Source organism: Ochlerotatus camptorhynchus, unplaced genomic scaffold (genome assembly GCF_037179485.1).
Source record: "Ochlerotatus camptorhynchus isolate MF236.1 unplaced genomic scaffold, CSIRO-AGI_Acam_v1.1 ptg000434l, whole genome shotgun sequence".
Taxonomy (NCBI): domain Eukaryota; kingdom Metazoa; phylum Arthropoda; class Insecta; order Diptera; family Culicidae; genus Ochlerotatus; species Ochlerotatus camptorhynchus.
Genome location: NW_027040920.1, coordinates 7771955 through 7797711, shown reverse-complemented (window position 1 = coordinate 7797711; position 25757 = coordinate 7771955). Strand labels below are relative to the sequence as shown.

General features: G+C 42.7%; 1 protein-coding gene across 1 annotated transcript; it reads left to right on the top strand.

Moving 5' to 3' along the window:
* Nucleotides 1-1793: 1793 nt before the first annotated feature.
* On the top strand, nucleotides 1794-25757 carry LOC135711634 (histone H2A, sperm-like). The gene is made up of 2 exons (XM_065234503.1): nucleotides 1794-1902; nucleotides 25492-25757. The coding sequence occupies exons 1-2, from the start codon at nucleotides 1794-1796 to the stop codon at nucleotides 25755-25757; spliced, it is 375 nt and encodes a 124-aa protein (XP_065090575.1).

Here is a 25757-nt window from a genome sequence, read left to right as displayed (position 1 = left end):
GTTTAGATTTGACAAACGACCAAAATTGCTTCGGGTTGGTACGTAGGTTGCGCTGCATCCGAATTATGTACCGAGCGTACAAGAAACGGTTGTGGTTCCTGTATGCTCGGCTTGCACGATTGAACTGTAGTTTTAAGTGCAACGAACGACTGCTGCAATATTTTCGAAGGGCCGAAGAACGGTGGCGTTTAAGCATTCGCAAGCGATTGGTTGACCAGGGTGGTTTCTGTGCAGCTCCAGCAAGAGGTACATGTTCAGCGATAATACTGCTTACAGCGTTCGTGAAAAAATCCACAGCATCATCCAAGTTCTGGAATGAATTAAGGTAACTCCAATCGATAGCAAGTAGAGCTTGATTCATCGCAGCAAAATCAGCCTTTCGGAAATTGAAACTGGTGTTATCATGCACCGCTTCGTATGAAACTGGGACCGTATGGGATAATGCAACCTCTATGGCTGGATGATGAATATCAATAGAAGTCAGTGGTTCGATGGCTTCTGAAACCGTACCATTAGGCAAAGCGATGTCATTTGCAAGTATAAGATCGAGGATGCGGCCTTTTGAATTTGCAATCTGGTTGAGCTGCGATAATCCATGCAAGTTGAATCCGTCCACCAATGCGCAGCTGGCGGTTGAAAGACGGGAACGATCCATGTCCGCAGAAGAGTAACCGTTTTCATTTGATATCCAAAATACGTCTGAATGATTGTAATCGCCAAACTGAAGAGCCATGTCGTTAGCTCCTAGACCAGCGGCGACCGCACCAATTGAGTCTATGTGCAGTTGAATATCGTTGAGATCGTTTTTCCGATCGGGTGGAATATAAATAACTCCGACGCTGATGATGCAACCATTCATATCAATTCTCACCAAAATTTGCTCTAGTGATTTGCAAATGGTTGATGAATCTAAACAGCTACTAAGATGTGTAGAAACAGCTATGAGAACTCCACCTCCTCGATTTTTTTTTACTGTTGAGTGGTTGGCGGTCAGTTCTAAAGACAGAAAAATTATTCCCGAATAGCTGCGATGAAAAGATGCACTCGTCAAGCCACGTTTCCGTCAAAACAATGACATCGTATTCTTTTTCGCCAACAGCCAGGTAGAAGTCGTCAATTTTTGTCCTTAGTCCACGCACGTTCTGGTAGTAGATTCGCAAGTTTTGGTGGAGATCATCAGAGTGGCGAGTTGCTGAGCTGGAACATGCAGACACATCAGGCAATGGAACAGTTCTATTAAACGCATACTTGCCAGTGTTAGGAGGTTGGAAGACCCCGTCACCACTCTCAACCACAGGGCCAGAACGACTGAGGCGACTGGAACCAGCAAGCACGACTGGGTCAAGAGGGCTAGGGGCTTCCATAACGCAATAGGCAGTGCGTTCTGGTATCGGTGATAGGCCATTAGAGATGTCATCGATGCATGGAGTAGAACATTCACTGGGTTCGCCGTGTCTGCATCCAATATCGTCAGGCGAAGGCAAGATGCAGTGTTCTTGCAATCCTTCTGAAGTGGAAGGTTGGAAGACCCCGTCACCAGGCTCAACTGCAGGGCCAGAACGTCTACGATGGCAGCAACCAGCTAGCGCGACTGAGTCGAGTGGATCAGGGGCTTCCATTAGGCAACAGGCCGTGCATTCTGGTTTGGAGAGTTTATTCGTGTGATGATAAGCTTTGCTGGAACACGAAAAGTCATCAGGCAATGGAATGATTCTATCGAACACATACTTGCCTGAAAAAGGAGGTTGGAAGCCCCCATCACCATTTTCGACCGCAGGTCCAGAACGGCTAAGATGACAGGAACCAGCAAGCGCGACTGGGTCGATAGGCTTAGGGGCTTCCATAAGGTGACAGGCAGTGCGTACTGGATTGACAGGAACATTGAGTACGACGACGTCCGATGTGAGCAACTTGTAAGTATTGGTACAGGTGTGTGCAGCGGTAACACGTTACTTGTCAATCAAGTGTTTCCTGATGATCGCGAGCTCGAGTAGTTTTTTTCACGAGATTCGAAGGTTCGGATTTCGACTCCTTCTGGCCAGTACCATGTATCCTCAACGACGGTTTGAGCGTTCCTTGGTACAGGGGCTTTGAAGGACACAAATGTTAGATCACGCTGATCCTTACCCCTGGGAATTAGCTTTACTACTTTCACCATGGAGGGGTCGACGTTGGCAATATCACAGATGTGATCCCGAATAGCTACTTCGGTTTGATCTGGTGCGAAAGGTGTCACGTAGTATGCAACTTGGTGTTCGTCAATTTTCAGCTGAGGCTCTTTTCGAGCAACCTTGAGTGAATTGAAACCGGTTGATACGGATAATGGTCCAGGTTGCCCAGTGGTTTGTTGCTGAGATGTAATTGAAGTGGAGTTCATCAGGTTTGTTGTTTGATTGGGAGGATTAGCAGATGTAACTGGTCTCGAATCAGCAGTGGCGTTAGCAGTGGCACCGGTGTCGGTGGACTTCAGATTTGATTGTTGAGACGAGGTGCTTTTGGAATTTCAACATACGATTTGCACACGTTTGTTACCAACGATGAAATTGTCAGCTGGTTGATGAATGGTACTGTTAATATCATCGAGAACCTCGAAGAAAGAGGTATCATCGCATGATCTGGAACGATCGAGAGGATCAACCGAATCATCAAGTGTGAGTTGATCGATTGTCCTGTGAAAGGTGGCTTGATCCAACGAAAGGTTGGATGCTCTTTTCTTCTGGTCAAAAAGAATTCCGTTAATGGTTCGAAGATTCTCTCCATAGTTTCCCAGTCTTGTGTCCATCGAATCCATCCTGACGAGAAGCTCACGTAATGCCTTCATGATGATCTTGTCACGGTCATAAACAGCAGGCTCGAAGTTCAGTCGACAAGCCTGACAGAACCATAGGAGTCCCACTTGAGCAGACCATGACGCAAGATGACTTCTGTTCACTCCTACACAGCTTGGATGGTATCGAGGGTTTCATGATCCACTGCAAACTATCAACTTGCTTGAGCTTAACGTTTTGTTGCATACGTTGCAATTCTCCATGACTTGAAGCTATGTTTGTCTATGGTGTATGATGTGTTACGCCTTTGGCTATTCTTCACGGGCTGCACGAGTCGATGTAGTGGTACGTGTGGGTATGAATACTGCTATGAAAACGATTGTCCGCTACTCTCAGGCAGATGGCGCTTTTCTCGGAAAAATCGACGTGGAGGTTAGATGAATGGCGCGTCGGAGGAATCAAACAATACACAAAGAACACTTCACTGCGTTGGCACATAAAAAGCCCAAAATCACTTCCAATCAAAAATTCACGACGAAAACTTCAGCTTTTATACACAACTACGACATTTCGTGATTGAAATCGGCACAGACGGATAATTAATTTGGTAAACAAACACAATTAAACGTGAAAAACTACTTCGTCTACAATGATGCGTGGCTCATAGATACATGAAAAGTTTATGTTTTACAACTACAACTAACCTACAACTACTATATACACCTAATCTACTATATACAAATTGCTTATCAAAGCATGTTCTGATAATAACAATTTTGTGCAAATTTAGTCTTAATTTCGTTAATTTTGGAATCTATTTTGGCAATGCCTGCCTCTTCGTGTAAATTTGTTATTCTAGTGTCGAAAGGACGATCAAGTACCATCCTCAGCACTCTATTCTGAGCGACCTGAATTTTGTTCCTGTGGGTCTGAGCACATGATTCCCACACCGGAGCTGCGTAGAGGATCGCAGGTGCTATGAATTGTTTGTAGACAGCCAGTTTGTTCACCCTTGAGAGGCGGGATCTGCGGCAAATCAGCGGATACAGACACCTAACCAAGGTAGAACACTTGACTACTGTATTCTCTACATGCGAACGGAAGAGGAGCTTTTTATCGAACAACATCCCGAGATAGATTACTTCGGCAGACCACTCAACCCTTGTGCCATCCTTGATTACAGTACAAGATGGAGCCGGTTTTAGTTTGGGCGATTGCCGATGGAGGAACATGATCGCTTGTGTTTTGGAGGCATTGATTTTGATTTTCCACGTGGTGGCATAATCAGCAAAGGCGTTAAGGCAGCGTTGAAGTTTGTTCGTTATTTCGCGAGGTATCCTTCCTTTGACGGCTATTGCGGTATCATCTGCAAACAGGAAAAACACGCAACCGTCACCGAGGGGAGGAATGTCAGAAGTATAAATGCTGTAAAGCAAGGCTGCCTTGCGGGACACCTGCTGGGATGGAAAACGTGTCTGAAAGACAACCATTCAACGACCTTTGCTGGAGGTAGTTACGGGTGATTTTAACCAGATATAAAGGAAAGTTGAAGTTACAAAGCTTGTACACAAGTCGATCATGCCAAACATTGTCAAACGCCTTTTCAACGTCTAACAAGGCCATGGCTGTGGACTTGAATACAGCTTTGTTACTTCGGATGTTATTCATCACCCGCACTAGCTGGTGATTGGTGGAGTGCCCCTTTCTGAACCCAAACTGTTCCGCAAGGAGAATGTTATTTTCCTCGACAAACTTGAGCAAACGATTGAGAATGAGTTTCTCGAACAATTTGCTCAGCGCTGAAAGGAGGCTGATTGGTCTGTAGCTTGAAGGCAATGTTGGATCCTTACCGGGCTTGCGGATTGGTATGATTTTTGCTACTTTCCAGATGCTTGAAAAGTAGTGCAGTTCCAAGCATCTGTTGAAGATAGCGGTTAGAAGAGACTGCAATTTCATGCTTAGTCTCTTCAAGATCAAATTGAATATACCGTCAAACCCGGGAGCCTTCATGTTCTTGGTGCATTTCAGCGCTGAGCAAATCTGTTGTACTGTACTCATATCCTCCGGAGGCACGACACAAGGGGAGGTATCTAGGATTGAACGCATTGCGCAACCTGATCATCGAGCGGACTTTGGATAGTCGAGCCAAGCAAATGCTATGAAGCGACATGCTTGCCGATCGCATTTGCTTTCTCCTGTGGGGTGATTAAAAGCCGATCGTCATCATTTTCGACTCTGAGAGGTGGAACGGGTTTGGGATGAGTTTTCAGGACCTTGGCTACCTTCCAGAATGGTTTAGAGCGGTCGTCCAGATTCTGGACAACACGCCCGAAACTTTCATTTCGGAGTGAGTCCATTCTGGAAGCAATCTGTCTGTTCAGATCAGCCATTTCACGTTTTTTGCCCAGATCTCCAGTCCTCTGAAACTGGCGTCTACGAACATTTCTCAGGCAAATCAAAAGTTGGGTGTGGGAATCAATGGAAATAAACTTACCCCTCACAGAAACTTGAGGGATGCACGCCTCGTCAGCCACGGTTATGGCTTGGTGGAGTCCCTCCAACGCTCGGTCGATGTCCTCCACGGTGTCAAGCGGCGGGTTGTCGATGATGTGCCTGTCTACCACGCGTCCAAACTGGGCCCAGTTAACGCGATGGTAGTCCTTGCGCAGGCTTGAAGCAGGAGCCACGTTGCAGCCTAGTTCAGCCACAACCGGTTGGTGGTCGGAGATGAGTTCGTTCAAGGCTACCGGCTAGGACAAGCCAATATTTGTCAGGAAGCGTGGGGTTGCCCGCCGGTGAGATGAATGTTGGCTCATCCGAAAACCAAACGGAGTACAGCCCATGTTTTGAGTGGTCGAACAGGAGACGACCGTTCTGGTTCTGCTGGTAGTTCCGCCAGGCCTCATGGCGAGCATTCAGATCTCCTCCAACTACGAAGCGGGAAGCGGTACGGGTGATAGTGGACAAGTCCTTCTTAAATTTAGCCGCTAGTCCACTGTTGGCGGCACACTGTCGAGGGCAGTAGACGACTCCACCTCCACACCAAGGGCCTCGATGATAGAGGTGCGGATATGGGACAGAATGTGGTACTTTATTCCTTTCTTGACGACGACCGCAACACCACCCCCCTGGAGCTGGTGCGATCAAGCCGAATAATGTTATGGTCAGGTAACCAGAAGCTGTCGCCGGACTTTAGATGGGTCTCGGTTAGAAGGCCCACGTCAATGCTGTGCTTGCGGAGGAAGTTGGCAAGCTCAATCTTTTTTGCTCTTACAAAGCAAGCATTCCTGGTGACAATAGTTAGCGGTTTAGACGCCATACTGGATGATGAACTTACAGAGCACTTGGATCTGTTCGGGCTTATTGCGGCACTTACGAAGAGCACCGGACATGTTGACAAAAATTTCCATCAGATCATCCGCAGAGAACAGATCAAGGCTGTTGTTTTGCGCTGTTGGTTGTCTCCAGAATCCAGGGGGGATGGTGAGCTATGACCAGCAGAATCACCGGAAGTTGCTTGAGTGGGATGCACCCGCGAATTTGCTTGCCTTTGCTGAGGAGCACGAAGAGGCGGGAAATCCTCCGTCCGAAATGCAGCAATCAGAAGTAGCATGTTCGTGAGCGCAGTTGCTGCAGCGAGGCTTGATGTTGCAGTTGCGGGTACCGTGTCCAAAATGGAGGCACCGCTGGCACTGCGTTACGTCACGATGGCCGCCACGGTATGGCTCCCATCGTACGATGATGGAGTAGATCGATCGGATGGCTTGCAGAACATTGAGAGTCACCGTCCCTTTCTGGAAGTGCACCAGGAAGAGGCAATCCGGGTACGTCTTCACGTTTTCGTCTCTCCTTGTCATTCGGAATACAGCGATTGGGGCTTGGGGCTTTGTACCGGTTGATTTCAGCTTCGACCATCTTGGGGTCCAAGTTTGGTAGACCCCTGATGACTACCTTGAAGGGGATGTCGTGCGTGAAGAATCCCGCCTTGGAATCCTTCAGATATTTCACGGCCACTTCGTACTCCGCTTTTGTTCGCAGCATCACCTTGGTGTCGATCCTGCCGAGCTTAAACTCAGCTGCAACGCCCAGCGATGAGAGATCTCCAATCAGCGTGTTGAGTGGTACTTGCTTCACCACCAGTGGAGGAAGCTTGATTTTCGCCGCACTCAGGCCGGCAGAATTCTCGGTTTCGACGGCGTCGCCGAAATCACCGATATCGCTGGCGTTCGTCGCGGTAACATCGTCGCGTCCGCTCGTACCATCGGACTGTCCTTGGTTCTTCTTCCTCTTTTTTGTCCGCTTCACCGGGACTGGGTTTGGTATTCCCAACATCGGTGGGTACCGAGCTACCCTCATCACTGTTTTTCTTCTCCGCTTGGTCACGAAGTCTGCTCCGGGAGCGCTGTCTTCCCATCACGCGATGCGACCGACACTACTGACGACGCGACGTGCAGTTTATCTGCGAACGTTTGTAACAAACTATAGGTTAATAGAAACAACTCGACAGAGCGAGCAAATACCGAACTGTACTGCTTGACGTTCAAGCAGAGAATGTTGATAGTCGTTTCGACGGTGGTGTATCGTTTTGTGCCCGTAGCATAAGAAGCGAAACTCCTCCCCTTTTCAGTATTTTGCTTCCCACTGTATGTATTGTACCCTCCCTGTATTAATAATATGCTACTCGATGCAGGTTTAAGTATACCCTCGATGAGTGAAATAAACCGACCTATCTGGTCGGTCTGCGTGTCTGCCAAGCGTGTCACAATTATGCCAAAGGACATTCAGCTGGCTCTTTGTGGTCTTTGTGGTGAACGCTCTTAATTTTTCCGTCAAAATCTATCAAAACCGGCCCTTTTCAAAGCCACTAAAAGATTCCACAAGAGAGTTGGGAAGGAAATTTCTGCTGCTTACAACTGATCGCATCACAGTGAATCCTGATCTAACAATTGCAACCAGCAAGTGCCCTAGAACCAAAAGCGATGCGATGCTATGACGATGACTGTAAGGGGCTTAGAAGCAGAAGGTTGAAAGCTAATTCGCTTTTTCGATTTCCTCTTTTGTGATGACCATAGCTTCCTATTTCGCACTATTTCTGCTATGCTATTCTATCATCCACAACAATAAACGTATCAATGAATGTGTTTGCCGTCGAGTTAACGTTATCTGACCGTGCACTTCGTAGTTGCTCCTCCGTGAATGATCACAACTAATCCACTTGCACAGAGAACTACATAGATGGGTGCATGGGATAAGCTTTCCATCTTCAATGTACAAGCACATTAATTCATTCTATAGATCAATTCACAGCGCCGGCCACGTCCTCCCGGTCTTTAGGGGAGGGAAGGATGATTAGTTTGACGTCCGGTTGTTACTAGAGACCGAGAATACCTCTACATCTCCACGGCTATCTCGGAAAGGATAGTAGTGTAAGTGAGGTAGGTTATTTTTAGATTAGGATTCACTGTGGTAAGGGATGCGATCGGTTAAAGCAGAATTTGTTCTTTATTTAAATCTAGTGGGGATAGAAATAAGGCAAAGTGAAAAATTGCAAGGGGGGCAGAAACGGTAACCACTGAACTGCCGAACCTCATCGTAATGCTATATCGACATTTTTCGTCTACTTACTACTCTCTGACAACTGTTCTGCGGAAGCAGCATATGCATGTACGTAATTGGTGGATTTGTTAATTATTTCGACGCTTTTGGACAATGCTTGACATTTACTACTTTTTCAATAGTTTTTTGTTGAACATAAACAGTCAAAAACATTGATATCGATGCGTAAGCGTTGCCCTAATCGATTGGTGATAAAATTATTGAAATTGGTTCAGGGGCAGCTGAGTTATTAACGTTCAAAATCTTTCATAATTTGTTACATGTTCCATTTTCAGTTTTCACAAAGTGTACCCCCATATATAAATCAAAGACGTAGTCCTACGTCAAAAGTTATTAATTGTCACATACTTCTACTTTTACTTATTTCCTAAACTATTCCTCTCTTTGTTAATCTGCTTAATGCTATTGGTCTGCTTGCGTAAACGGGAATTTACATGATTATCATACTATTAGAACTCGTAGAAACCGGCATGTCTGAAAGTAGAGGATCCGAGTTAAGAAGTAGCCTATTGAGCACGTCTCTGTTCCACGATTCCCTAGAAAATTTCCTGGCAACATTCTCACGGTCTGATCGAATGTGCTTGTTCCTGGCCTCTACTGCTTCTTCTGAAAGCTGTCCTATGGGAAGCAGTGCATTTTCAATAACAATCCCACCGTGTATCAATATTTTATGAATCGTGGGCGTCATCGGGTGCTATGGATATAATTCCACATGCCGCTTAGCCAACCGGTGAACACTCCTGTTTATTTCTGTTACCGTGGAGACGTAATTTGTGATTAGCCCCGGTCCCTTTCAAATTGTATCATTATTTATGTACGGTCCTTATATTTTAAATGGCGTTTCACTTTCATCTAGTGATGGCCGATTTTCATTCGAATAATCGATTAATCGATTAACGAACCGAAAATTAAAATATTTGTAATCGGTTATATCATGCCGATATAAGCATCTTCTGCAGAGGATCATCACCGATCGTTTCAAACAAGTTTTGCACTCTCATTGGTGGAAAAAAGACAGCACAGTGAACTTAAAATAATCGATTAGTTGTTAATCGAATAATCAAAAAAATGGAACATCTCTGATTTTGGCGTGATTGTTTTGATAAAAAAGCACTCAAAATTTCATCTGTATCGTCGATGGCAATAACGTCTGGTATCGTTAACGCCGATGGCGATAACGTCTTCAAACGTTAACGTTATCGGCGATGACGATAAGTACTATACGTTATCGACTCGATAATGTCTTATTGTATGAATTTAGGAAAGTAATACGTTTCAACATGTGGTAATGGCTCTAAACTAAGGTTGGGCGCATCGCTAATGAAAATGTGTGCTACTAGTGAATTTATGAATGGGCCCAAATTAGGGACATTTAGGCCGGTATTAGAGCCGTTGCCCCTATCTCGAGATTTTGGCAAGCTATAAGGTAACTTTCTTCGACAAAGTTGTTCTGGACACCAAGGTCAATATGATGGGCAGTTAGATCAGAATGTATTCACTACGTAGCGCTAGTGTACACGAAGTAATATCTCGAGATATTGGCCAGCTTGAAAGTAGCTTTTAAAAGTAACTGAAAGTTGTTCAGGAAAACAAGGCCAACCGGATAAGGCTAGTTTGATCGGAAGTTTTTCAATTATCAGCCTTTTATTTTTTACAAGTAACAATTATTAAACACATTGTTTTAGTTCTAGTTTATTAATATATCATAAAAACGATGAGAGTAAATGCAGGAGTGAATATTTTGACAGAAACGACGAAACAGCTGATTGTGATGGCTTATATGCCTTCGTGAGCCTGTTATTGAAGAAGAAAAAAAAAAATGGATAATAAAATAACACAATATTTAGAAGCGTACAAATTGACCAAATCTTTATTTGCCTTCAGCAGTGATTGCTGCTCGAATCTGGCATCGGAAAGCTGAGATCGCGTTTGGCTTAATATTGAACCGACAAGCAAAAAGAGGCGCTCAACGCTGGCACTAGCAGGGATAGCAGTATTGTACTGCATGAATAGCTCTTTCAATCTGTGGAATGGCATTGGGTTACGGTTACCGTAGCACTCCTCAACGGTAAGTACGAAAGTACATGCCAAGTAGCAGTTCAGCTCTTCTTGACATGTTTCCTTGTGAGTTGCTTGCAGTTTGGGTTGACTAACGCCGAAAAACGCCGCTTCCTTGTCAACTTATGAATTGTCATCGACGTTTGAATCGTCCTCTTCAGCATCGACTTCACGACCGTCAGCTTAAGTAATTCTTAGGACAAGTACTCGATAAATATCATCTCTGTTCATGTTCTTGAATGCATTCAATTCAAACATAAATGCCGGTATCAATGGAGCGGCAACAATTAGTTCTTTATCGGTCATCATAGTTCCGAATCGCTTATCGGATTTGATCGATGATATAGCTGGTCTTTGGTTTTTTGTTCATGATTCCGTTAAAAAAAATCTGGGACCTTGAACAGTTATCTGAAGTCTATGATTTGGAAAATTGATAACTACACTGCAATGCTCATTTCTGTTTGCAAACTTTGTAAACATATCAAACAAAAATGAATAAATAGTTCATTATTGAATTAAAAAGTGTTGATTGGGTGGCATTTACTAGGCCGACAATACCTTCCAGATGCTAGCCTCTTCACCAACCATACATCAGTACACACTTATCGAGTCAGAAATTTCTTCAAAATTAAATTGTCTGCTGGGTGTTGTGTGTTGTATGATGTCAAGAATTAAACTGTAAATCTGATCAACCTCAGAGTAATATTAGAATTATTTAGAACTAATAAAATCGTTAAATTCTGGTACTGCATCGTACTGCATGGTAAAGGACTACATCGACTATTAGTTCAAAAAATCCATCCCATTAAATTTTCTTGATTCTTTGCTTCTCATTATTTTTTAAAACAAAAAAACAATTCAAATAATATTTTCTGCTGTTTTTTACCCACATTTAACTCAATTTATGAAATGCTGCGTAATGGATATTTGAACTTTTTGGGCTCACCGTGTCAATACTTTTCAACTTTAAGATGGTTTTAGCAATGCTTACAAGTTATTTGCTTTATATACTTTATTTAAACATGTAATTTATATGTACTTTCAATAAATTCCAGATGATCATACTGACTTTATTTACGGGAGATTGGCCCATCACTTTGATTTCAATAGCAATATGTTAAAGAGAGGATTTTTGGAGCATTCCAGATTTTCCCAGATTTTATATTTCACCTGATTTTTCTGAAAATTACCTGGCAACGCTGACTGCAACAGCCGAATGTACGAACGAATAGGGTGACTATAGCGCATTTTAAGAAAACGTCACAAGTTTTTATGGCTATTTTAAATCAATAATTACGAAGAAACCATAAAGCCTACAAGGTTACTACCAAAGGCACACATCTAGGAAACTGCATGGAAAATGTTTTGTAAAACAACTAAATAAACAAAAATGAAAATCCTCAACTTTTTTTTTTTTTTTGGTTTGTTTTTTTCGTCGATCTTGTTTTCCGTGCTGAGCACCAATGCTACCGACGTGCCAGGAAGGCAGCTCCCACACCTGGACCCTACCTATCGACCCATCAACTCATGAACCGGGGACCAACGGCTTTACTTCCCATCCGAAGGAAGGCGTGATCAGAGATGTTATGCCTCAGAACATCCCGGCGGCGCCGACTGGTATTGAACCCAGGCCTGCTGGGGTGAGAGGTAATCACGCTTACTACTACACCACCGGCGCCGTTGCAAATTTTCAACTTAAAAACACTAAAATGTATGAAATTTCACCAGTGTTTTGGTACTTTCAACATACTTTTTAATTTTAATGTATGATAATTAACTTTAATCGAGCTCTTTTTCAAAGAGCATTGATAGCTAACACTTTAATCATTCATTTGGTTTATTGTAATCAGAAAACCACATCAAGATTAAAAAAAATATAGCTAACCAAAGTTGGCAATAAAAAATAACATACGATGTTGAATAACTCACTTAGCAGTCATTTCCGACCCTATGTTTCGTGGGGTTTTTTCATAACTTTAGAAGCCCTATCTACCCTGAAAATATGTTAAACCCGGAACCAAACACCCTGTATATTCAGCCATTCCATGGCAAAACGATATAGTGGTTCTCAGAATTTCGTAACAATTTGTAGTTTTGTTCCTTATCGTAAAAAAATCGACCCATATTTTTTTTATTTTCTCATTAGAGTGACCATTTCCATGTTAGGGTGGTAAAAAAAAAAGTTTTTTTCTTTCATAGTGTTTTTTATGTTACTTCATACGCGAAGTTAGCGATTTTCAGAGTTGGTTGTAAATGCTACCATGAAGCTTTAGTGTGATAATTTATTAGCTAGAAAATGATCTTTAGAAGAGGGTAGGTGGATAGTTCCGTTAGAGTACGGCAGTATGAAAATTGAATAGAAGTTGAAAATCGCTAACTTCGCGTATGAAGTATGGAACATACTGAGTTCTTAAGGTGGTATGGTTCAGCGTCCACAAATCATAGGTACTTTCACTGCCACTTCGAGTTTTCTAGGGAGTTAACCTCGGGCACTATTGAGATTTGAGACACTAAATTATCATCACAGTTTTGTTATTGTATGGTTTCCGGTAGCAGATAATGGCCTCCTGGAAAAATTGAAGTGGAACCAGAGCCCGAGGCTCTGTATCGTATCACCTTAAAACAATTTCTATGTAAAGATCCCTTCAGACCGATCACGTTTGTCAAAGTGGTCTTTGGTTTTTTTGTTCATGATTCCGTTATAAAAAATCTGGGACTTTGAACAGTTATCTGAAGTCTACGATTTGGAAAATTGGAAACTACACTGTAATACTCATTTCTGTTTGTCAAACTTTGTAAACATATCAAACAGAAATGAATAAATAGTGTATTACTGAATTGTAAGTTGGGGATGGGTGGCATTCACTAGCCCGACAATACCTTCCAGATGCTAGCCTCTTCACCAACCATACATCAGTACACACTTATCGAGTCAGTAATTTTTACCGAGTTTTTGAATTTCGGAACTCTTCGGTAAAATTTAAAAAATCTGCGAAAAATTCAAAGTTGAGAAAATGTGTTACGTAAATTTACAGACTAACTTCTGTTAACCCCGTGTAATTATGAAAAATAAAAATTTTCGATTTTATCTTATGTTTACGAATAACAGTCATTTGAATTTTAACCGAGTCAGTAATCCAAAAATCCAGTAAAAATACTAACTCCTGTAAAAAATCTAAGTGTGTATACAGAAGCAGCGGAGCTCCACACTCCTCCATCGAAACAGCACCGCAGCTGAGCCAATGAGATATACATACAGGAGTGGCACATGATAGTGTTTGTTTGTGTTTGAGAGCAATACTACGAAACATTTTTGGAGATGAAAAGTAGTGACGACACAAGAAACAACTCTCCGAACCAAAATCGTGGTTGTGACGTCGCAACTTCATTGTCTCCGGTGCCTGAAGCTTTGGGTACACGGTACCACACAACCACCCATAAAGTTTGCCCCGCTTACTAATACATTCGTAAGAGGCACTGCCTCACCTATAGGTAAAGCACATAGCAGCTGAGCTGCGAGTGCTATGAAAAAAAGGACATCGATTTATTACCACTACCTACGTCTCTCCCTTCCGCTCTCAGAATTCGCCGATTCGGTGTCTCTCGTTGTGTTTTCTGCTGAGACTGAGCAATATTCGATACCGCGAAACATCTCCGCAGTTATGTTTTCGTTCGGCGCAGGAGATGTGCGGTAATCAAAAGTTAAGAATGTAGCTAAACATCTACAATAACATTCTACCAAATTTTCATGTGCGTAGTCCACTGCAACAGCCGAACGTACGAACGAATAGGGTGACTATAGCGCATTTTAAGAAAACGGCACAAGTTTTTATGGCTGTTTTAAATCAATAATTACGAAGAAACCATAAAGCCTACAAGGTTACTACCAAAGACACAAATCTAGGAAACTGCATGGAAAATGTTTTGTAGAACAACTAAATAAACAGAAATGAAAATTTTCAACTTAAAAACACTAAAATGTATAAAATTTCACAAGTTTTTTTTTGGTACTTTCAACATACTTTTCAATTTCAATGTATGATAATTAACTCAAGGGGCACGCAATAGCCTTTAACTCCTACGCAAGCCTTTTTTTAGTACAATAATTACAGTTAACTACATGATTAATTACTTTAATTACGAGCGTCGGAAATTTTTTGATTTAATTACTTTTAAGTACAAATTTCCGCTTTAATTACCAGCCGCATAAATTAAGTACATTAACTCCATTAATGTACAACGAGAAATGTACACAGCAAAAAAAGTTGTTGAATATTACATCGAAACTGCTGCAACCAGGTCAATCCATCGGTTGTGTAATATCACATTGTACAATGTACATCGATTTTGCGAACAAAATTACATACATTGTTGTAATATTGTATCTGCGTTTTGCTATTACATCATTATTTCATACATCAGCTTGAATTACGTTGATCGATATTACATTTTTTTTTGCTGTGTACTTACATTTCCCCCAGCGTACCGTTAGACCCTTTCGTTATTGACCCGTTAAACAAAAATTTCACAGGCCCTTTTGCTACGTTAAGGATAATGTCAGCTCTGATAAATTGTATCGCTACCGCTGTTATGACTTCAGAATAGACCCTATAAACATACATCTCCCGGGACCTACGAGGAAATTCACGTTGGTGATTGGTGTCAATTCACATGCAACGATCGGTTCGTGATTGGAAATATAGTCGGATTTCAATACTGCCGAGGGGTTGGCAGGGCAATGAACTATGTCCTGGATCACGCCCCTGTCAAAGCACCGGAGAATGCGACAATGAAAGGAATGTTTGTTTGTGCTACCTGGTTCACCCTAAGAAATAACGAATTTAATTTGGTGGATGCGAACGAAAACAGAATTACAATAGAAAATTATGTTAACCTTTGCGTGCCTAGCGTCTACATTTGCATAGATTTCAAAAATCAATTAACTCTAAAACATAATTTCTCAATATTTTTCTTTCCAACAAATTGCATTTTGCCTTGAATCTATTGAAATTTCTGAATACACCTGAAAATATTTTGATCACTTCATGGTTCCGGAGTTATTTCAGTTCCCGTTGGGGTTACTTTTGGTCGGCATTCGGCTTTATTGTTCTGTAATAAGTATACACACGATGAATATCATGTTTTTTCTCTCAAACGATGTAATTGGACCAGTGGCAGCTAATTCGATGGTTCACAATCACATTGGGCATCCCGGAAATGTCCCGGTGCCCCGGGGAAGTGGCCAATTCTCAACAAGAAGAAAAACCCATCATGCGACATATCAAACTTCATGATTTTACAAATCTTGGCCAGTAATGGTCTTATTGAGAGTCCATGGTCACACTAGCCCTCCCAGACATGTCCCGGTGCTCCCGGAGAAGTGGCCAATTCTCAACAAGAACCAAAAACCCATCGTGCGACATATCAAAATTCATGATTTTTCAAATTTTGGCCGGTAATGGCCTTAATGAGACTCGACGGTCACACTAGCCCTCTCGGGCATGTTCCTGTGTCCCTGGGCAAGTGACCGATTCTCCACAAGAACCAAAACACGTCATGCGACATATCAAACTTTATGATTCTGCTGAACTTGGCCAGTAATGGTCTTTTTGAGAGCCCACGATTCCATTGGCCCTCCCTGGCATGTTCCGGTTTTCCCGGGTATATTTTCAATTATCAACAAGAACCAAAATCTTTCACCTATTATTTGTCAATCCTTTTCTTTCTATTCGTTCTTTGACGTGTTCAAGTGCCAACTCCTTTGCCAGCCAGTCTAAAAACTTCGGCTTTCGGATCTTGTCATTCGGTAGGTAATGCGGATATGCAATTTTAAATAGGAAATACGCATTATTGGAGCACATATCCGTAAGGTTCATGAAAACAGCAAACGACCACGTTCGCCTTTTGCAAGTGTATCCCGTGGTCGCTTTATCTAGTGTTAATTATCTCCTCATTTCAATCTGTTGTACAACTGTACTATTTTCGGCTTGATTAATTTTTTTTTTCAATTGGTCCTGAATTTAAAAAAAAATACAGTAAAATCACAATGTAGATATTTAGTTTTATTATTGATATTTTTCCTTGGATTTGTTTTCCGTCGGTCTTGTTTTCCGTGCTGAGCACCAATGCTACCGATGTCAGGTACCTGATCAAGCGGGAACGGTAACAAAGGCGCAGAAGGCGGTAGTTCTTTCGCTGACCATTTCGCAGGATCAGAAGTTTTTTTTTAGGCCGATAAGGGGATGTTCATAAACTACGTAGACATTTTTTTTGGATTATTGTCCCCCCTCCCCCTGCGTAGACAATTGTCCATACAATTTTTTTTTAATTTGTATGGTCCATGCATAATTGTCAAACCCTCCCAAGAGAAAGAGCTGAACGGACACTGGAGCTGGTGAATACTTTGGACATTCACACGCTGCGCTACTTCCGGGAAAAAATCTCAGCTAGTATGCAATTGTCTTCTCAGCACGGATAACTTGAGTGTGTCAAGTTGATCGGTAACGATCATTTCGTGACCTGTGCACATGGGACTCATCGTTTCCTATCGTTTTGGAGTTCTGCCCATAGTATTGTTTAGTTGACCCATGGAAAGACGAACAATGGGGAGGCGAATTTCATAAGTGCTATCGCGTCAATTCTGAATACGGATGTGATCATATGATGGCGATAATACAAATAAAAGCACACAATTGGTTTGAATCATCTTAGTGTCTGCAACCAAAACCTGATTATATTTTTTTTTTGTTTATGAACTCTGCCTTAAATCTGTTAATTATTATTAGTATAATAATATTAAGTTTGAAAGAAATATTGAAATAATCGAAGAATTCACGCGTAACATCAGAAAATTAATGCAAATGCAAATACATCTTCCATTGAATCTGTTAATTCAGGCACAAGCTAATATCATCATCTGTCGAACTGTGCTGCGAGCATGGCTTAAAATTCAAACATTTTTTGAACGGGAGGAAATTTGCTCGAGGAATTGCTTGAATTTAAGGAAATGTAAAATTTGAAGACTTGTCGTTACAACTAAGTGATTCCCATTTCATTTGTATGGCAATCACGGCCCTCATTATGAGTCTCACTTCCTTTTCACTGTATATTGTCGCTAGAGTTGTAAACCGATATAACCCACTCGTGACAATCGATTTTATTCTAGTTGTGCATTAAAGCGCATTATTCAACGAATACAGTGCACTAGATACGACATTATGTTGAACGTACAAAACGGAAATAAAATCGATTGTCGCGAGTGGATTATTTCAGTTTCCAACTCTACCATGGTGCTCCAAGAAATTTAGCATAAGTATTCGCAGAATTGGTCATGTTTGTAGTCTAGTAAAACATTAATATGCGTATTTCAGGGTGTAAGAAGAGTTTTTAAATAAATTAATTCATTCGAGTATGTGTTAAGGGTTTTCTTCAATATTTTTTTTAAATAGTTCAAGAATAAGGATTTGGGTACGTTTTTAATTACATTTGTATAACTTTAATTGCATTAATTACAGAAAATTAATTGTTAATTACATTAATTACGTAATCAAATTGAAGTACGTGTTTTAATTACAGTAATTACACTGGCACTGCTTTGATTACGCGAAATTAAATTTAATTACATGAAATACTTAATTTTCATTTTTAATTACTTAATTACATAGTTAAACACCTTGTACTTTAAATCCAACGCAGTCAAAAAGGCGATTGCGTGCCCCTCGAATTAACTTTAATCGAGCTCTTTTTCAAGGAGCATTGATAGCTAAGACTTTAATTTTTCATTTGGTATGTTGAAATCAGAAAACCACATCAAGATTAAAAAAATATAGCTAACCAAAGTTGGCAAAACAAAAAAACATAAAATGTTGAATAACTCACTTAGCAGTCATTTTCGACCCTATGTTTCATGGGGATTTTTTCATAACTTTAGGAGCTCTATCTACCCTGAAAATATGTAAAACCCGGAAACAAATACTGTGTATATATTTTTCTGAAAAGAACTTTAAATAATTTTTCATTTGATATTTTAATTATTCAAATCGGTTCGATGATTTAAAAGTTATGATTAAAAAAATGCATTTTTGGAAAAAAATAGAAAAAAAAACGTTTTTTTAACCACCCTAACAGAAAAATGGTCACCCTAATGAGAAAATTAAAAAATACGGGTCTAATCAGTGGCGTCTCGTCCATATGTGCACCTCGTGCACTGCACAGTCTCGGATTTTCTAAAAGTAAAATCTATATTTCATAAAAGTTAAGAGGCAAAAATTTAATACTCAATTAAAACCATTTTTGTCCGCCCTATTTATTGGTTTCATATGGATAGTAACTGAACTATCCATCACTGGATAGTAGCTGAATTGTTTACCACATCGATACTCAACCTCCGTTTTACCGGTTTTACCTGCCACTGAAAGAAATGTACGTAAAAACAGAAGCGAGGCATAGCGATCTTGTTTTCACGTACGGGCACGCTGGGATTTTACCACGTGCAGACAACACTCTGTTTGTGCTTCTATGGCGAATGAGCGACACAAAACAAGCAAAGAAAATATACCTTCGTTCTACCAAAGCCACCGCATGCTTAGTTCTCCCAGTCTGAGCACTTTTGCTTGTGCACCAGAAACGCTCGTATTTACAACCAGATCAGTTGTATATGTATTGAAGTCCCGTAAGCATAATTGCCGCTGTGTTAGTGTTTATTTTGTGCACTTCTATCTTTGCACAGTTTAAGGAGAAGAGAATAAATTGGCACGTATAGGCTACGTCGCATTTGAGTTTCTCTCTGAATTGATTGAATCTTGGAGAGCCGTCATCCGTTGCATACCTACCTACACGCACACATCGAATTTTTAAATTTTTAAATTTTCTCACTACCATGTCTGCATTTCATTCAGTAGCCTCAGAGCATTGATGGAATATTGTTCATTGGCAAATCTAATAGCGAATTCGTTTATTATTCAGTTCCAACCTGGATCGGGTATCAAGATTGTGCCTGCTTGTTTTCTGACAAACGTCAGTTCGATCGTTTGTTTTTAAAACCCAGCTCAGGTTGAGGTTCGCACTAACAAAAAGTCCGGTTTCGCACGATAATAAACGAATTCGCTATAAGTTGGCACTCGTGGAGAATAGAAGAATTAAGAAAGTGATGAAGGTTTCAAAATTTTACACGGTGAGGTATACGAGTACAATCTTAAAAGCTTCTATTTTGCAAATGGAGCATTTTAATTAAATCTGGTTAATGCTACGTTAGTAGAAAACTTAAGGACTACTCAATAGACATATGATATAGAAAAAAAAGTTGGAAAGGTTGTATACTAGATACGACCGCAGGGTTGGCGTTGGATAACGTCTGTTATGTGTTGTACTTAATTGTGTATATTATATTTTAGGAATATTCCTTAATAACTCTTTTGCGAAAGTTTGGTGGCCCTGAAAAGGGCCGTTTTGTTGGGCTGATGTTGTTGGGTTTGCTCTACTCTGTCGCCCTGGAGGAGCTTTGGAATGATGTTGGTAGTTCGAAGACAGACAGCATCTCCCCTTCCAGCGTTCCCACACCCCAGTATAGTCCCCAAATTTAAGTGTAACCGTGATATTCTGGAAAGAAATTATCTTAAAAACAAACTCTTTGTCGAATTATTGGTGGTCCTGAAAAGGGCCGTTTTGGTTGTGGTTTTGGAATGATAGACTGAATAAATGATTATGTTTGAAAAATTTCAGTGTTTGCTCCGATCAACAACCATACGGAGCAATATGAGCACTTCAGTAAAAGTTAAGGTTTTGACAGGTTTTCACTAGAAAATAACATGCAGGAATCAAGTGAAATAGAAACATAAGTTCTTTTAGCAACAGTTACGTGTATTGCTCGCTGTAGAACCAGCGGATCAGTAAAATGTAATATAGTGAATGCGATGCTTGTTTTCTTGACTGCATATCTTATAATATTCTAGAGATTTTGAGCTAATGTTACATTTCCATTATTATCTTAGACATGTAATTGAATTTTGATACGGTTTTCATGGAGATGCATATTAGAAGCATTTTCAACAAGTTTGTAAAAAAAAAAAAAAAATAGATTGAGTTAATAGGTATTATGTAAACGTAAAGGTAAACGAACGGTGGCCCATCTCGCCCCGTATGGTCTTCTTGCCCCCATCGCCTCTATTGGACTGAATTCGGAAACGCTCATGTCCAACCGGTTTTCGTTTTGGGCTGGAAATTCTCTAAAGCAACATATTTAAAAAATCTAGGAAAATCCGGAACATAATTAAAAATTCTTGAAATAAACGTAATAACATATAAGTGAATTATATCTGGGTAAGTATCTGACAAGACGATTGAAAATCTGGAAAATCAAATAAATCAGGAATACTGGCAACGCTGTCTCGTTTCATGCCCGTAGAGACAACCGACACTCATCCCATTTTCAGTATTTTGCTACCCACAGTATTTATTGTACCGTCCCTGTATTCATAATATGCTACTCGACGCAGGTATAAGACCACCCTCGACGGTCGAAATGTCATCAGTGGCAGTTCGGCATTAGCTGCTTGAACGTCAAGCAGTACAGTTCGGTCTTTGCTCGCTCTGTCGAGTTGTTCGATTAACCTATAGTTTGTTACAAACGTTCGCAGATATACTGCACGTCGCGTCGTCAGTAGTGTCGGTCGCATAGCGTGATGGGAAGACAGCGCTCTCGAAGCAGACTTCGTGACCAAGCGGAGAAGAAGAACAGTGGTGAGGGTAGCTCGGTACCTACCTCAAATAGGTACGCTACTCTGCCCACCGATGTTGGAAATACCAACCCAGTCCCGGTGAAGCGGACGAAAAAGAGGAAGAAGAATCAAGGACAGTCCGATGGTACGAGCGGACGCGACGATGTTACCGCGACGAACGCCAGCGATATCGGTGATTTCGGCGACGCCGCCGAAACCGAGAATTCTGCCGGCCTGAGTGCGGCGAAAATCAAGCTTCCTCCACTGGTGGTGAAGCAAGTACCACTCAACACGATGATTGGCGATCTCTCATCGCTGGGCGTTGCCGCTGAGTTTAAGCTCGGCAGGATCGGCACCAAGGTGATGCTGCGAACAAAAGCGGAGTACGAAGTGGCCGTGAAATATCTGAAGGATTCCAAGGCGGAATTCTTCACGCACGACATCCCCGGTGAGAAGCCCTTCAAGGTAGTTTTCAGGGGTCTACCAAATTTCGACCCCAAGATGGTCGAAGCTGAAATCAACCGGTACAAGCTAGCCCCAATCGCTGTATTCCGAATGACAAGGAGAGACGAAAACGTGAAGACGTACCCGGATTGCCTCTTCCTGGTGCACTTCCAGAAAGGGACGGTGACTCTCAATGCGCTGCAAGCCATCCGATCGATCTACTCCATCATCGTACGATGGGAGCCATATCGTGGCGGCCATCGTGACGTAACGCAGTGCCAGCGGTGCCTCAATTTTGGTCACGGTACCCGCAACTGCAACATCAAACCACGCTGCAGCAACTGCGCTCAAGAACACGCCACTTCCAACTGCCCTGCGGATGGAGCCGTGGCGTTAAAATGCGCCAACTGTGGTGGTGCACATCAAGGTTCCGACAGACAGTGCTCCAAACGCGAGGACTTCAAACGCATCCGAAAGCAGGCGTCAAGCAACAATCAACCAGGACGCAAGAAGGACAAAACCCCAGCATTCAGGACGGAGGATTTTCCGCCTCTTCGTGCTCCCCAGCAAAGGCAAGCGAATTCGCGGGTGCAACCCGCCCCTCCTCAAGAAGCTTTCGGTGATTCTGCTGGCCAAAGCTCTCCATCCTCCCCTGGATTCTGGAGACAACCAACAACGCAAAACAACAACCCCGATCTGTTCTCAGCGGATGAACTGATGGAAATTTTCGTCAACATGTCCGGTGCTCTTCGTAAGTGCCGCAATAAGCCCGAACAGATCCAAGTGCTCGGTAAGTTCATCATCCAGTATGGCGTCTAAACCGCTAACTATCGTCACCTGGAATGCTTGCTCCGTAAGAGCAAAAAGGATTGAGCTTGCCGACTTCCTCCGCAAGCACAGCATCGACGTGGGTCTTCTAACCGAGACCCATCTAAAGTCCGGCGACAGCTTCTGGTTGCCTGACCACAACATTATCCGGCTTGATCGCACCAGCTCCAGGGGGGGTGGTGTTGCGGTCGTCGTCAAGAAAGGAATAAAATACCACACTCTGTCCCATATCCGCACCTCTATCATCGAGGCCCTTGGTGTGGAGGTGGAGTCGTCGACTGGATACGTCCAGTTCATCGCCTTCTACTGCCCTCGACAGTGTGCCGCCAGCAGTGGACTAGCGGCTAAATTTAAGAAGGACCTGTCCACCATCACCCGTACCGGTTCCCGCTTCGTAGTTGGAGGAGATCTGAATGCTCGCCATGAGGCCTGGCGGAACTACCAGCAGAACCAGAACGGTCGTCTCCTGTTCGACCACTCACAGCATGGGCTGTACTCCGTTTGGTTTTCGGATGAACCAACATTCATCTCACCGGCGGGCAACCCATCGACGCTAGACCTGTTCCTGACAAATATCGGCTTGTCCAAGCCGGTAGCCTTGAACGAACTCAGCTCCGACCACCAACCGGTGGTGTCTGAGCTGGGCTGCAACGTGGCTCCTGCTTCAAGCCTGCGCAAGGACTATCATCACGTAAACTGGGTCCAGTTTGGACGCGTGGTAGACAGGCATCATCGACAACCCGCCGCTTGACACCGTGGAGGACATCGACCGAGCGTTGGAGGGACTCCACCAAGCCATAACCGTGGCTGACGAGACGTGCGTCCGACGAGCTCCTGTGAGGGGTAAGTTTATTGCTATTGATTCCCACACCCAACTCTTAATTCGCCTGAGAAATGTTCGTAGACGCCAGTTTCAGAGGACTGGAGATCAAGCGAGGAAACGTGAAATGGCCGATCTGAACAAGGAGATTGCTTCCAGAATGGTCTCACTCCGGAACGAAAGTTTCGGGCGGCTTGTCCAGAATCTGGACGACCGCTCCAGACCATTCTGGAAGGTTGCCAAGGTCTTAAAGACGCACCCTAAACCCATTCCGCCACTAAAAGATGAAAATGATGACGATCGGCTCATAATCACCCCTCAGGAGAAAGCAAATGCGATTGGTGAGCATATTGCCAAATCGCACATGCTTGGCTCCAACATCCAAAGTCCGCTCGAAGTTCAGGTTGAGCAATGCGTACTCAACCTTGATTCCTCCCCTTGTGCCATCCCTCCGAAGGATAGAATCACAGTGGAACAGATTTGCTCAGCGCTGAAATGCACCAAAAATATGAAGGCCCCCGGGTTTGACGGAATATTCAACCTAGTGTTGAAAAATCTCAGCATGAAGGTTCACTCTCTGCTGGCTGCTGTCTTCAACAGATGCTTGGAACTGCACTACTTTCCAAGTATCTGGAAGACAGCGAAAATCATACCTATCCGCAAACCCGGGAAGGACCCAACGCTAGCTTCAAGCTACAGACCAATCAGCCTCCTTTCAGCGCTGAGCAAATTGTTCGAGAAACTCATTCTCAATTGTTTGCTCAAGTTTGTCAAGGAAAATAACATTCTCCTTCCGGAACAGTTTGGGTTCAGAAAGGGGCACTCCACCAATCACCAGCTAGTGCGGGTGATGAATAACATCCGAAGTAACAAAGCTGTATCCAAGTCCACAGCCATGGCCTTGTTAGACGTTGAGAAAGCGTTTGATAATGTCTGGCACAATGGGCTTGTATACAAGCTTTGTAACTTCAACTTTCCATTACATCTGGTTAAAATCACCCGTAGCTACCTCCAGCAAAGGTCGTTTAAGGTATCGTTGAATGGTTGTCTTTCAGACACGTTTTCCATCCCAGCAGGAGTCCCGCAAGGCAGTCTGCTGGGCCCCTTGCTTTACAGCATTTACACTTCCGACATTCTTCCCCTTGGAGACGGCTGCGTGTTTTTCCTGTTCGCAGATGATACCGCAATAGCCGTCAAAGGAAGGATGCCTCGCGAAATAACGAACAAACTTCAACGATGCCTTAACGCCTTTGCTGATTATGCCACCACGTGGAAAATCAAAATCAATGCTTCCAAAACACAAACAATCATGTTCCTCCATCGACAATCACCCAAACTAAAACCGGCTCCCTCTTGTACTGTAATCATGGATGGCACAAGGGTTGAGTGGTCCGCCGAAGTAACCTATCTCGGGATGTTGTTTGACGAAAAGCTCCTATTCCGCTCGCATGTGGAGAAAACCGTAGTCAAGTGTTCCGCCTTGGTTAGGTGTCTGTATCCGCTGATTTGCCGCAGATCCCGCCTCTCAAGGATGAACAAACTGGCTGTCTACAAACAAATCATAGCACCTGCGATCCTCTACGCAGCTCCGGTGTGGGAATCATGTGCACAGACTCACAGGAACAAAATTCAGGTAGCTCAGAATAGAGTGCTGAGGATGGTTCTTGATCGTCCTTTCGTCTAGTGTTTAACAAATTTACATGAAGAGGCAGGCATTGCCAAAATAGATTCCAAAATTAACGAAATTAAGACTAAATTTGCACAAAAATGTAATTTATCAGAACATGCTTTGATAAGCAATTTGTATATAGTAGGTTAGGTGTACATAGTAGTTGTAGGTTAGTTGTAGTTGTAAATAGTAGTTATAAGTAGTCTCCTTTTTTTCCAATTCAAATCAAACCAATCCCACCAAGGTGGTCATACTTTAAAATAGGCCTGATAAGACTAGGAACTGTAAATAATAATTAAAATCTCAAATGTACTAAAGTTGAAAAGACGCATCTGTGTCACTTAAAAAATTCATACATGTAAACCACACAATCACAAGAAATAAAGATCATTTAAATGGCTGGTAAAAAAAAAAAAAAAAAAAACGTGTCGTTCGTAAATCGGTTCACCTATTTTACATTGCCTTATGTATGGACGTGGAAAAGGAGGCAAAGTCAAGGGAAAGGCATAGTCCCGTTCGAGCCGCGCTGGATTGCAGTTTCCAGTCGGTCGTTTTCACCGTCTACTCCGAAAGGGCAACTATGCCGAGCGTGTTGGAGCCGGGCTCCCGTCTACCTGACTGCCGTGATGGAGTATCTGGCCGCTGAAGTTCTCGAGTTGGCAGGAAATGCCGCCCGTGACGACAAGAAAACCCGAATTATCCCACGTCACCTGCAGTTGGCCATCCGCAACGACGAAGAGCTGAACAAACTTCTTTCCGGAGTGACCATCGCTCAGGGTGGTGTCCTGCCAAACATCCAGGCCGTCCTGTTGCCCAAGAAGACCGAAAAGAAGGCCTAA

Bases quoted from the DNA above. Each gene is read 5' to 3' on its own strand.
- LOC135711634 (XM_065234503.1), top strand. From the start codon at position 1,794: ATGACAGGAACCAGCAAGCGCGACTGGGTCGATAGGCTTAGGGGCTTC. The intron at 1,903-25,491 runs GTGAGCAACTTG...CTACTCCGAAAG, and splicing joins TGAGTACGACGACGTCCGAT to GGCAACTATGCCGAGCGTGT.